The following is an 11,251-nucleotide window of genomic DNA, read 5'->3' on the forward strand; positions in this document are numbered from 1 at the left end:
GAATAACGACAGCAACACAAGCTGCGCCTGACTGCCGTCTTCCCCCTCCTATTCCTACACAGGGGAAGGCGCACAACAACGGGGTGGTGGCGGTGCAGGGCGGTGTGCACCCGGCGTCCCCCCGCTGGAGAGTAAATTTGTCCCACATACACGCACACTGCGAGAGAGCAGCAAATGAACTCACAAAAAAAAAAAAGAAAAAAAAACAGGAAGATGGCAGCGGATCCCTCGCTGTGAACGCGCGCGAGGTGGCGGTCCTGTGGGCCCCCTCCCCCGCAGCCGCCAGGCCCTTCCCAAGCGTGGAGGGGCGGGGTGGGGGTCGTGGAAACGAAAGCAGCAAAGACAAAAAAAAAAAACAACTGTAGTCGCCGCCCCACCATCACCACCCAACGCGATAATACTTGAAAACATGAATCAAGTAGTACGTCAAAAAAAAAAAAAAAATAATCAAGGAGTGGAGAAGGTTCTCTCTATCATCTACGAGGCCCTATTTGTTTGCACTTACATCTTCCACGCGCCTCTTCCATATATACTTATAGATGTATACACGTTGTGTTTGGCAGGGTGAGATAGGCGTAAAGGGTATTAGCTAGGGAGAGGGGAACGGGCGAACCACGAACGATGCATCGATATTGGCAGCACCGAGAAGAGCGGGAAAAAAAAAAAAAAAGGGAGAAAAAAAAGTAGATTAGGAAGAGGCATCACCCCCCACCCCCTCCAAATCCATCACTCGCCTCCATCCCTCCTTCCCTTTCGCAGAGCTGTCTTCTCCCTCGTCTCTATTACCGCCTTCACTCCCCTTCACCTCCTCTCCAGAGTCACTTTTCACTCATACCTTTTTTTTTGTTCTACTTCCTCGCGTTTTCCTCCTTTGAGGTGGATGGAGAGTTGCACAGACACGTTGCAAGCCGTACCCCCGCCATTACTTGCCTTGACAAGATTGTCACTTCCAAGCAAAGCCTCTCTACTTTACCTTTGCTTCTCCTATGCTCGCCGTGCCCTCGTGCCGTGGCGTTTTGCTTACTGGAGCTGCTGCTGCCGTGGGCGGTGAGAAACAAAACAAGGGAGTAACACCGCCACTGTCTAGTCTACCAGGATGGTCACCTTGCGCTTCTTCCTCCCCGATGACTGTTCACGTTCGTTGCCGTTTGTTTCGCCTCCTGCTGCATCGTCTTTGCTGTTGCCGGGGAGAGCATCTTTCGATGTGGTAATTTTACGCATTGCGCTACACGCAGGGCGGGCATTACCATCAAACCCGCGACGAGGCTCCGACGACAACTTCAAGATGCCGCTCGCCGGCGCGGGAGGGATAGAGACGGGGGACGTTTCCTCCGCCGAAGTGGAGAGGCTGCGCGCGTGGCTGCTGGGGCTGTGGCTCATTGTTTGCCACCCGGCCGTGGCGTAGGGAAAGGCCAGCACCGACCCCGCTTGACTGATTTCGCGCGAGGCATGCCGCGGCCGCGCACTTGACGCCGACTTCAATACGAACCCGGCGCCGTCTCGCATGCCGCGGCTCCCGCCACCACCAGTAGCGCCGACCTCTCGCATGACAGAGGCGGGTAAGATAGAGGACGATGCCAGCGGCATCGGTGCTGGCAGTCGCCAATCCTCTGACGCGTTATGCCGCTTTGCCGCCTGCATTCGCTCCGACATGAGTGACATGCCTTCGCCCACGAGAAAAAAAGGTGCTCGCTCGGAGGCAGCACTAGTGGTGGCGGAGGCCCCGGTCACTGACGACGCCACCGCGGGAGCGTCCGGGATAAATGGGGTGCCTCCCCCCGATCCCAGCGAACCCGGCATTTCCCCGCTACTCGGCGCCCAGTGCGAGCCCACCGCGTGGCCTGTCAAACGGCCCTCGCCCTGCCTATCCAGCCGACCAAAAAGAAACTCCGGCTCCGCCAGTCTGCCGTGTGCGGCGCTGCCAAGCACGCCTCCACCACCGACCCCGCCGCCATCATCCGCGCTGCCACTGTTCTGGCGCCGCGCCCACCCGCCCACAGGGTGCAACAGCTCGTCGTCGTCGCTGATGTCGTCAGGGCGCCGATGGTGCTTCCCATGATGATGGGACGCGGCAGCGTGGGAGACCTGCGCCATGCCCCCACACCCGTCCTCCGCCTCAGACTGCTTTTGTCGCTTTTTATCCCGCTTCTTTCGCAGTTTGTCCCGTTTCCGCTGTTTTCGCGCAATTCGCTCGTGTGCCTCCGCAATACGCCGCTCCCTTTCCGTCGCAGCCCCGCGCCACTCCTCCATCTCCGCATCACTGGGATCTTTCACCGTCAGCACCGCCTCCGCTCCTGTTCGCCTCTGCTCCTCCGCCTGCTGCCAACGTTGTTGCACCTCCCGCTTCTGTAGTCGGTAGGAACACAGCTCCTCCATGTACGTCGGAGGCGGATGCTTATTCTTCTTTCTATCTTTTTTGTCGGTGTCCACCGCCACCTCTGCGGGGGCGCTCAGTCGTGAGGGAAACGCATGCGCAGGGATCTCCAGTAGCTGTCGCATCAGCTGGCGGGAGGCAATTGTGCGCGCGTCACGCGGGCACTCGCGGTCAAACATCTGCAGCGTTTTCGTGTAGCCGCGGCGGTGCATAAACTCCCGCAACAAAGCCTGCGCCAAAGCCTCCACCTGCTCTCGCACGCTAAGGGCGGTGATGGTGTCCATGTCTGCCGCACCTGGCTTGGCGTGCTCACCGTCGGTCATGACACACACGCACAAATCCTACTGTTCCAGTCACAATCTCTGCTCACTCAATACTCTGCCACACGCAGAGAGGGCGAGATAAAAAGAGAAAGAGAGAGAGAAAGAGAGAGAGAGAGAGAGAGAAAGTTGTAGGAAGCAGAAACAAAGAAAAAAAGGAGCAACGAGAAGAAAAAAGTGGGCCACAGTCAACCAACGCGCAGGCACGTAGCAGTGCTGACGCCTGCTTGCACGCATGCACAAAAAGAAGAAGAAAAAGACAGGAAGAACGATCATCATGCAGGGCGCCAGAACAAAACGGAGGGGATTGCAGGAGAAGAAAGCAAGGGAAAGAAAAGTTAACGTAAGTGAATAAATAAACATCAAATAAAGTTTGAAACAACAACAAGATGCAAAACAAAAAAAGAAACAGCAAAAGAAAAATAAACCAAAGAGGAATAATAAACTGAACGTCATACATTGAAGCGTCCGGTAACATGTTCCTTGGTGTCTGCCCTCCTCCTACTCCTCCTCTCTTTGGGGGAAGAGGCCCTCCACACAGTGGATCCCCCTGCGTGTTCTATCAGTGAATGTTTGCCTCTCTCTGTGTGTGTGTGTGTGCTGCAACCTCCCTCAGCCTCCCACCCTCTCTCTCTCTCTCCCCTCTCTCGCTCCCCCGCCCCGCCCCACATGCATCATTGCCTATTTTTATTTTCTCGTGTGACTCTTTGCTTTTCTTCGCCGCTTTGCGTGGCGGCCACTCCCCCACCACTCCCACCACATATATGCACAGATATCTCGCTTTGTTTTGTCGATTTGTTTGTTTGTTTGTTTGTTTGTTTGCTCGCCCTCTTTTTGGCAGTGGTGGAGGGGCGTTTCTAATTGCTTCATACACATGTGCGCGCCTGCAGCTCCCGCTCTCCCCATACAGACACACCTCTCGCTGATCTTGGGTGCCTTGCAAATCACATGTGTATGCGCGTGTGTGTGGTGTGTTGGCTTTGAGACTTTGGCCCCCTCCTCACACCTCCTCTCCGTCTCTTCTACGTCTAAAATAATGTATTAAAAATAAATGCATACGCGTGTGCGTCTGCGTGTCTGTGTGTATGCATACGCTGAGCTGTGAAAGGGACAACCTTGGCTACAAACATATACATCGCCCCCCACCCCACTCACACACACACACAAACGCCTGTATGCATCATGTGTCTATCCAATGATGGATGCGTCTAACGTACGGCGCCCTGTCTTCACGCCCATCCATCCACCCGCGGCCCCACCCTCATGCCCGTCATGTGTTCGTCGTGGGTGTCTCCTCGTCCGCACCCGGTGCTGTTGCCCGCCCCCTCATTACCGCTGCAAAGACCGCCATACGGTGGAGTTCAGGTAGTTAAACCCACGCCGCCAGTTGAGTGCGTCAGGATTTCGTTCAAATTGTTGCCACTTCTTCCGGCATGACTCGCGTGAGTACTTCTGTGGGCACTTTAGCGAGAAGCGCACCCACTCCTCAAAGACGTGGTCTTCGTTGCTGAAGTTGTGCAGTGCGAGACCTACACGCACCCAAACGTCGTAACTCTCCGCCGACTGTGGCGGCATGCGTCGCAGCTTGTCAATTACCGTTTTGAACCGACGCCACTTGGCTCCCTCCGTGAGATACACAGAGACGGAGTTGCCGTAGGCGTCAAATTCCACCGCATCCGCCTCCTTCGGGCCCAACACATGTTTCGCCCTCAGTAGCTTAAAACTCCGGGAGGTGTCCTTCACGGCGTCCGCCCTATGACTTTCCGTGACTGGGGCGAAGCGGGTGCCAAAGGTGCGCTCTAGTATCTCGGCCTCGCTAAGTGTGTCCAGGTACGCAGCCATGTCATTGAGCCGTCGCTGCAGCGCCGCATCTTGGGCCTTGAGCATGGGGACTAGTTGCTTGCCTTTGGGGCGCACCACCCCACCGTTGGGGGAGGGGACAATCTTGCTGCTGAAGGCGCAACGCAGCATGCCGTTCGTGCGGTAACACTGCTCGTCCACTACATTGCGCCCTAACGTCGTGTTAACCTCATCCGCAAGGAGCTTAACGACCCGGTAATCCTGAAAAGCAATAAACTTCTTTAGCTTTGGCTTCTTCGCTGGTGTCTCCTTCCCCCTGCTCCGCTGTCGCTGGAACGACCCCTTCCCCAGGGCTTCGTCCTTGCCCGCGTCGCGGTCCACGTCGTCGGACTCACCCTCCGCCTCCGCCTTTGTTTCCTTGCCTGGGAGAGCCAGCGAACGAGCGTGCACGTGGTACGAGACCTTATCCGCGCTTGGGACCTCGTTTGTGAAGACTAGAAACGAGGGCTGGTGGAAGCCAATACCCTGTAGCCGCACCTCAAGGTAGTTCAGCATCTCGAGCAGCAATTTCTCCCCCGATGCGGGGGTCTCATTCGGCAGGTCAACGTCAGCAAAAAAGTCGCACGGAACATTCTCACGACCACACACAGTGTGGAAGTGCCGCATGTGTGGGGGAAAGGCAAGCAGTCGCTCCGCCACCACGAGAGCGCAATCGTTGTGGGTAACTGCGCCGCTCTGCGACACCGAGGAACTCTTCGCGTTATGTGCCAAGAACTGTGGGCCAGTCTCAAAACGAATAAACGAAAAGGCCCCTGACTTCATTTCCTGCCGCCCTAGTAGGACGTCCTCGGGGCGTGCAACGGCCAGCAGCTGATCAAGGCGGTAGCTGCGCGTGATGTGGTCGTGGAGCCCAAGAAACGGGTTCGTGAGCCCCGTGGGGATGAGGTGGTTATTGTTATCGTTAATGTTATCCCTCCAGCCATTGGCCTTGTCGCCGTCATTCCTGGGGCGCTTCTGATGCACGTGGCCATTGGGGGCGGTAGCGTGATCGTCACCCGCGGGCTCGTGCCCAGCAGCCTCCCCGCCCACCGGCAACCCCCCAGAGTTGTCCATTGCCCCCGCCGCGTCGTCCGCCTGCGCCCCCTGCGCCTGCCCTCGCCGCCTTTTGGCCTCCACGAGACGACCCGCGTCGGAGACGCGCAGAACCTCCTTTGGTAGCGATGGCGGCAAAAACGAGGACGGCGACAGGCGTGGTGACGCGCCGTGTCGCTGCGGCTTTTGCTTCCACTGCTGCTGCTGCTGGTGGGAGAGTGGAAGCGACAGCGGCAGCGGCAGCGGCAGCGGCAGCACTGCACCATCTCCAATGTCTGCCTCATAGCCGGAAAAGTCAAACTGCACACCGGCGTTTGCCTCCGCGCCGCCAATCGTGTCGCTACGGACGGTGCGGACGACCTCCATGTCATCGCTGCCCCCGCCCTCACCATCTCCGTCCACGCCGCTCTCGCCAGCCATCGCGGAAGCAAACGCATTTTTTCTCACCAGACGCCCGCTGCTCAACGCACGTGCGGAGGCAAGGACGGAGGAGGAGGCGGAGGCAACCATGGCGCACTGCATCAGGCGTGAAAGCTGCAGCATCTGAAGCGAAGGCTGTGTAGCGCCAATATTGTGTGGTCCACCTCAAATGACCCCCACAGCTCCCACGCTCTCCCTCACTCGCACACCGACACCTACGCTCCCTCTGCGAATGTTAGGTATATATATATATATATAATGATTTACTGGAGCTATATCGTCTGTGAGCAAAGGTACAGGATTCGTGCCGGGGGTTTTGCACAGTCCAAAAGTTCCACGCGCACGCACAGTGGGCACTAGAAGGTAGAAAACAAAAACAAAAATGACCCAAACGAATAAACAACTCTAATGACACCTAAACAATGATGATAGCAGTGCGCCGTAATGGCTTCTCTTCTACCACTGCTGCGTCCTCCTTCTACCGCCACCACCACGCAGCTCAACCCAACACGCCGGTAAGGTGGTGTTTTACGAGTGTGTGGATCTGAGTGTGCGGAGAAGTGAACTAAACACACAGGCAGAAGAGAAAAGGAGTGCCGTGGAAAGTGTTCTATTGTCACGCCGGCTCAGTCGTGGTGGGACTGCCGTTCCGCTGCCCTCACAGTTCACGCCGTGTTTACAGGAGAAGCGTGAAACACACACGTCGCACGCAACGTTCTTTCCCGCTGCAGCAAAACACAAAGAGAAAAAGCAAAAAAGACAAAGACAAAAAGTGAAGGAGAGACGCCATCACCCAGCACCACCGAGGGCGGGACGGGGAGAAAACAGACAGACAGCAGGCCAGCAAAAAGCAAAACACCCGTCTCATGGGCGGACACAAACCACGTAGGCAGAAAAATGAAGGTTGCCATGCCACGGCGCCCATCCACAATGCAAAACAAAAAAAAAAAGAAATGCACGCTACGTGTGCGCCTAATAAACACGCGTAAGAGAGGCGCAAAAACAAAGACAAAACAATCGAAACAAAACCCCCACCCCAAAAAAAAAAGCCGTACACCGCATAATTGCGGGCAACGCTGCAGAACGTCCGTCCCACCACCACACAATGCGGCCAGAAGAGACTGCAGAGCCTACCAAAAAGCCCAACAACTCCGTCATTGGGGAGGCGGTGGTGGCTGCCCCGCAATGGCTTGGGGCCCCTCGCAGCGTCCCGCTAACCTCCACCCGCCAGCGTCGAAGGAGCGCGCAGCAGCCAACGCAGGCCAACGTATCCCCTAGCGGCATAAAACAAAACGCTGCGGTGCTGCTTTCCGGCGGTCCCCAACACCGCGCCAACGCCCAATGCAGCAAAGGCAGGGTGTGGCCGGCACGCAAGGCTGGCCCACCCACACACGGCGAACCGCGACGAAAAAGTGCGGACAAACCTCGCGCAATGCGACGCTCCCATCACCCAACCCATGGCGCACGCGCCCACGTTGCAACTAAAGTGCGCTTCCGTATGCCCGGCCACATGCACAACGTGGCAGGCAGATGCGTATGTTGGTGGTGCCGAGCCGGCTCCCCCTTCGTGCGCTCCGCCGCACCTGAGCTTCTGGTTGGCCTGCACATTGTGGCTACACCTACGCGGCAACAGTTGACACGGCAGGGGAGAGACGTGCAGGGCGCACCTTGCAGAACAGCGGGTGGCGGTGAGAGATGGGGCCACACAGACGTAGGTCTCCCACACACACACACACACACACACACATGGGCGTGCCCTACCACAGCAGATTATTAAACAGCCCTCGTCCAGATAATCACCACATGCACATGTGCTTGCAAAGTTATTGCTTTCCAATAACATCTTTGCATCTATAAATCCGTATTTGCCTCTTTTTCCTTTTCCCGCCCTCCTCTTCCACTCTGGCTTAGATGAACCTAATTTTTGTTACGTGCCCTCATCGTTTTCTTTTCGACCCCATCTGTGTTGCTATGGTGTACTGCGTCACCCTCTCTTGTTAATGCACACTTGCACCCCATTTTTCCGTTTTTGATATTCTTTTTCCTTCCTTTAACAAGTGGCCACCCGCACAGTGACGCACCGCGCAGCGCCGTGAAACGGGCTGCTATCATCCAAGGCCCTACGCCCCTCATCCACCGCACCTGGTTGCAGCCAGCATACGCACATTCTCTCTCTCCCTGCCACTGCATGCACACACGCAAACCTCGGGCAAATGCGTGCTACGCATACTTGGCCCACACGCTTTCCTGGAAGCTGCGCATCGCCTTCACCACCCGCTCCATCTGCTTCTCCGGCGGCAGGATCGTCGTGCGGAAGTGCAACGTGTTGGCCCGCTGCCCAAACCCAGAGCCAGGCACAATAACTACCCCGGTGTTCTCCAGCAGCTCCAAGGCCCAGCGCGCGTCAGGCGCGAGCGTGCGCCCCTCCTTCAAGTTCAGCTCCGTATTGCGCTGCAGGTACCTCTCCGGCAGCTGAATCGTCGGAAACGCGTACATCGCTCCCTCCACCGGCTGGCACGAAAACCCGTGGATGCTACCCAGCTCCTTCGCAAGCATCAGGGCGCGCTTCTTGAGGCTCGACAAGATTCCATTGTACTCCGCCCAGTATGTCTCGTAGCTCGCGTCCCCGCGCTGCGGCGGGGAGCACATCAGGGCCGTCATCACCTGCCCATTCACGTTACTGCAGAGGTTGATGGAGCACATCTTCGTCACCTGCTCCCGCAGCGCCGCTGGAAAATTCGTGCAGCAGAAGTACCCGCCGCGGCGCCCGCATTCGCCAACAATGCCCTTCGACGTTGAGTGTAGCGACACCAACACCGTGTCTGTGTTGTACGGCGCCGGCAGCCCTAGCACCACCTCGCGGAAGCTCACGAATTTTTTACCCTCCGCGTAGATGTTCTCCTGGTACACCTCGTCAGCCATCAGCACAATGCCGCGATCACAGCAGAACTTCGCCACCGACTCCATCACGCCGCGCCCCAGCACACCGCCAGTCGGGTTGCCGGGGTTGATCACAACGAGCACGCGCGGCGTTGCGTTTTGCTTCGCCACGCACTCGTCGTACACCGACGCCAGCTCTTCCGCGTTCAGGGCCCAGCACTCGTCCTCGCGCAGATAGTACATCGCAGGCGTGCCGCCAAGCAGCGCAATTTGCGCCGTGTACAACGGGTACTGCGGAATGGGGATCATCACCGCGTCGCTCGCGCCGCCCACAAGAACCTGCAGCATCAGACGTACCCCCGTGCTCGCGCCGTCCGTCAGCACAATGGAGGATCCATCCACCAGCGGTTCGGCGCCGTGGTCCCGCTTATTGATGTGCCGCGCCACAATGTCGCGGGCAAAGGCGTAGCCCGCGGAGTCCGTGTAGGCGCCCGTGCCTTTGCCGATGTGTCCAAGGTACTCTCTCGCACGCGCCACGGCGTCCGCCGGGTACTGCGACGTCACCTGCTCGCTTTCCAGCAGAAACGGCGCGTCAACCAGCGACATCACCTGCCGGAAGAAGGTCAGCGGCCGCTGTTCCAGTGCCTGCGGGTTTCCAATGTTGCAGTACACAAGACTGGAGAAGGGGTACTTGGCCTTCCCTTCCGGCGTCGCCAGCGCCCTCTTGATCTCGTCCGCCCGCATGGGAATCAACCCACGCACCGCGTACTGCGCCGCCACGACGCGGGGGTTGAGGTGGACAGCCTTTGACAGCGAAAGAGGGTTTTTGCGCAGCATTAAATGCAAGCGTTCAGTCGATGGGGTGTAATGGATTACAAAGGATGCTGATTGTTTCCCGGGACACGTTGGTGAAAGGAAAAAAAAAAAAAGCGAGGCTAATTTTCTTTTTATGTGTAGTCTTTGCAGTCTAATGTTTTTTTTATAATCTTCAACTAGGAAAGGAAAAACATTAGAGTTCATTGTCATTTGTTGCCTGGTGAAACTCCAAGTCACCGGCCATCTTCACTCACTTCTTCGCTTCTGCTTGCATTCACAATGTTCACAGGGGTGGGGAGAAAGGAAGCCCCTTTGTGTATCCACCCCACGTTTCATCCACTTCGCCTGCAAAGATTTGTCTGCGGTGTCATTCACCTCGTACGTGGATCTATGAATAGGAAGAGAAAGAGTAAGAAGGAGGAGGATGCAGAGCAGTGGCGGCGGGTCCACGCGTCCCTGGTCGCCATTTCCGCTGTAGCGTCGATGTCACTGCGCTATAGGCATCGTCGCAAACCGCTCTTGCAGCAGCAGCAGTCGAGACGGAGGTGCAGGAGCCGCGGTGGACGCCTGCGCTGACGACGCGCGCGACGAGGCGTGGGCTGTGATCAACGAGGCGGAGGAGGCAACGCTAGTGTTGTGCCGCTGCACACTGTCGCCGTTCCGCTCCTCCTTGCGTGTCAGCCCAGAAGCGTCAGTATAGTCCGCAGCGGCCACGCCTCCCTGCACTGTAAAAAGCAGATGCTGCTGGCGTTGTTCGAGGTCATGCAGGGTTTGCCGCATCTGTTTCTCCGTCTCCGCACGCTCGTGCGCGTAATTTTGTATGAGGACAGCAGTTGCTGTGATGTCCGTGTCCCCTGCGGGGGTCACCGTCAGAGGCGAATCCACAGAATAGTGTGAGGCGTCGCAGTTGGTGCCCCCACTCGACATCCATTTCCGCTGCGGCTGTGAGACTGTGGAGGAGTCAAGGTAGGAGTTGTTTGACACCGACGTAAAGAGCGGGGCGGCGGCCTGCAGGATGGAGGAATTCGCTGAGGCTGTTGTAGACGGTGAGGGGGCAGATGCCAGCGTCGACGCCGCGGCCACTGGGGCACGCTTGCCGGTCGCATCGGCCTCCCGTGGTGGTGTGGCAGGGGTAATGGGCGACGGCGAAGGCACCCCGTTTTGGAGCGAGTCTTCCCCAAGGCGCCTGTCACCTCTTTGCGCAGGCCGCCGCGCACGCGACGCCGTCGTCCGGGGTCGCGGTGTTCGCACTTGGTGGTTGCCAACCGTCGCAAACGCAGGACGAATCGCAGCCGCAGCGGAGGCATGTGTGGGGGCGGCGGACGGCTCCGTGTGCGTTGCCATGCAACCCTGCAGTACTTCCTGCACGAGCGAGCGAAGCACTTCGGCCTCCTCGTCCTCCTCGACGTTGGACGAGTACCTGCAGCCTGCCGTGAGCGGGCTGCCGGCCGCCGGAGTGTAGTCTATGCTTTCCGCCTGCTGCATCGGCGACCGCTTAGGGGTGACCCGCGCCGAGTGGCGTGTCGGTCCACGTCGTCGGGTGGCGGGA

The 11,251-nt window shown here is 57.8% G+C and overlaps 4 protein-coding genes across 4 annotated transcripts, besides 14 other annotated features; all 4 read right to left on the minus strand.

Moving 5' to 3' along the window:
• Positions 1–184: 184 nt before the first annotated feature.
• Positions 185–206: a microsatellite.
• Positions 207–428: 222 nt separating this feature from the next.
• Positions 429–447: a microsatellite.
• Positions 448–655: 208 nt separating this feature from the next.
• Positions 656–683: a sequence feature (A-rich).
• A 400-nt stretch (positions 684–1,083) lies between these two features.
• Positions 1,084–2,697, minus strand: TraAM80_08955 (uncharacterized protein; the record flags this gene model as incomplete). The annotated part of the gene is made up of 1 exon (XM_029385668.1): positions 1,084–2,697. The coding sequence occupies one exon, from the start codon at positions 2,695–2,697 to the stop codon at positions 1,084–1,086; it is 1,614 nt and encodes a 537-aa protein (XP_029234466.1).
• A 66-nt stretch (positions 2,698–2,763) lies between these two features.
• Positions 2,764–2,870: a sequence feature (GA-rich).
• Positions 2,871–3,070: 200 nt separating this feature from the next.
• Positions 3,071–3,121: a sequence feature (A-rich).
• A 67-nt stretch (positions 3,122–3,188) lies between these two features.
• Positions 3,189–3,207: a microsatellite.
• Positions 3,208–3,300: 93 nt separating this feature from the next.
• Positions 3,301–3,311: a microsatellite.
• Positions 3,312–3,347: a microsatellite.
• A 141-nt stretch (positions 3,348–3,488) lies between these two features.
• Positions 3,489–3,516: a microsatellite.
• A 507-nt stretch (positions 3,517–4,023) lies between these two features.
• On the minus strand, positions 4,024–6,129 carry TraAM80_08956 (DNA repair protein RAD50; the record flags this gene model as incomplete). The annotated part of the gene is made up of 1 exon (XM_029385669.1): positions 4,024–6,129. The coding sequence occupies one exon, from the start codon at positions 6,127–6,129 to the stop codon at positions 4,024–4,026; it is 2,106 nt and encodes a 701-aa protein (XP_029234467.1).
• Positions 6,130–6,246: 117 nt separating this feature from the next.
• Positions 6,247–6,264: a microsatellite.
• Positions 6,265–6,739: 475 nt separating this feature from the next.
• Positions 6,740–6,776: a sequence feature (A-rich).
• A 229-nt stretch (positions 6,777–7,005) lies between these two features.
• Positions 7,006–7,035: a microsatellite.
• A 692-nt stretch (positions 7,036–7,727) lies between these two features.
• Positions 7,728–7,753: a microsatellite.
• A 473-nt stretch (positions 7,754–8,226) lies between these two features.
• TraAM80_08957 (alanine aminotransferase) lies at positions 8,227–9,723 on the minus strand (the record flags this gene model as incomplete). The annotated part of the gene is made up of 1 exon (XM_029385670.1): positions 8,227–9,723. One exon carries the CDS (start codon positions 9,721–9,723, stop codon positions 8,227–8,229), a length of 1,497 nt encoding a protein of 498 aa, XP_029234468.1.
• A 371-nt stretch (positions 9,724–10,094) lies between these two features.
• Positions 10,095–10,127: a sequence feature (GA-rich).
• A 61-nt stretch (positions 10,128–10,188) lies between these two features.
• On the minus strand, positions 10,189–11,187 carry TraAM80_08958 (uncharacterized protein; the record flags this gene model as incomplete). Its single annotated transcript, XM_029385671.1, has 1 exon — positions 10,189–11,187. One exon carries the CDS (start codon positions 11,185–11,187, stop codon positions 10,189–10,191), a length of 999 nt encoding a protein of 332 aa, XP_029234469.1.
• Between the last annotated feature and the right edge of the window lie 64 nt (positions 11,188–11,251).

This window comes from Trypanosoma rangeli (assembly GCF_003719475.1).
Source record: "Trypanosoma rangeli strain AM80 chromosome Unknown Tra_15.4_contig_00488, whole genome shotgun sequence".
In the NCBI taxonomy this organism is placed as follows: domain Eukaryota; phylum Euglenozoa; class Kinetoplastea; order Trypanosomatida; family Trypanosomatidae; genus Trypanosoma; species Trypanosoma rangeli.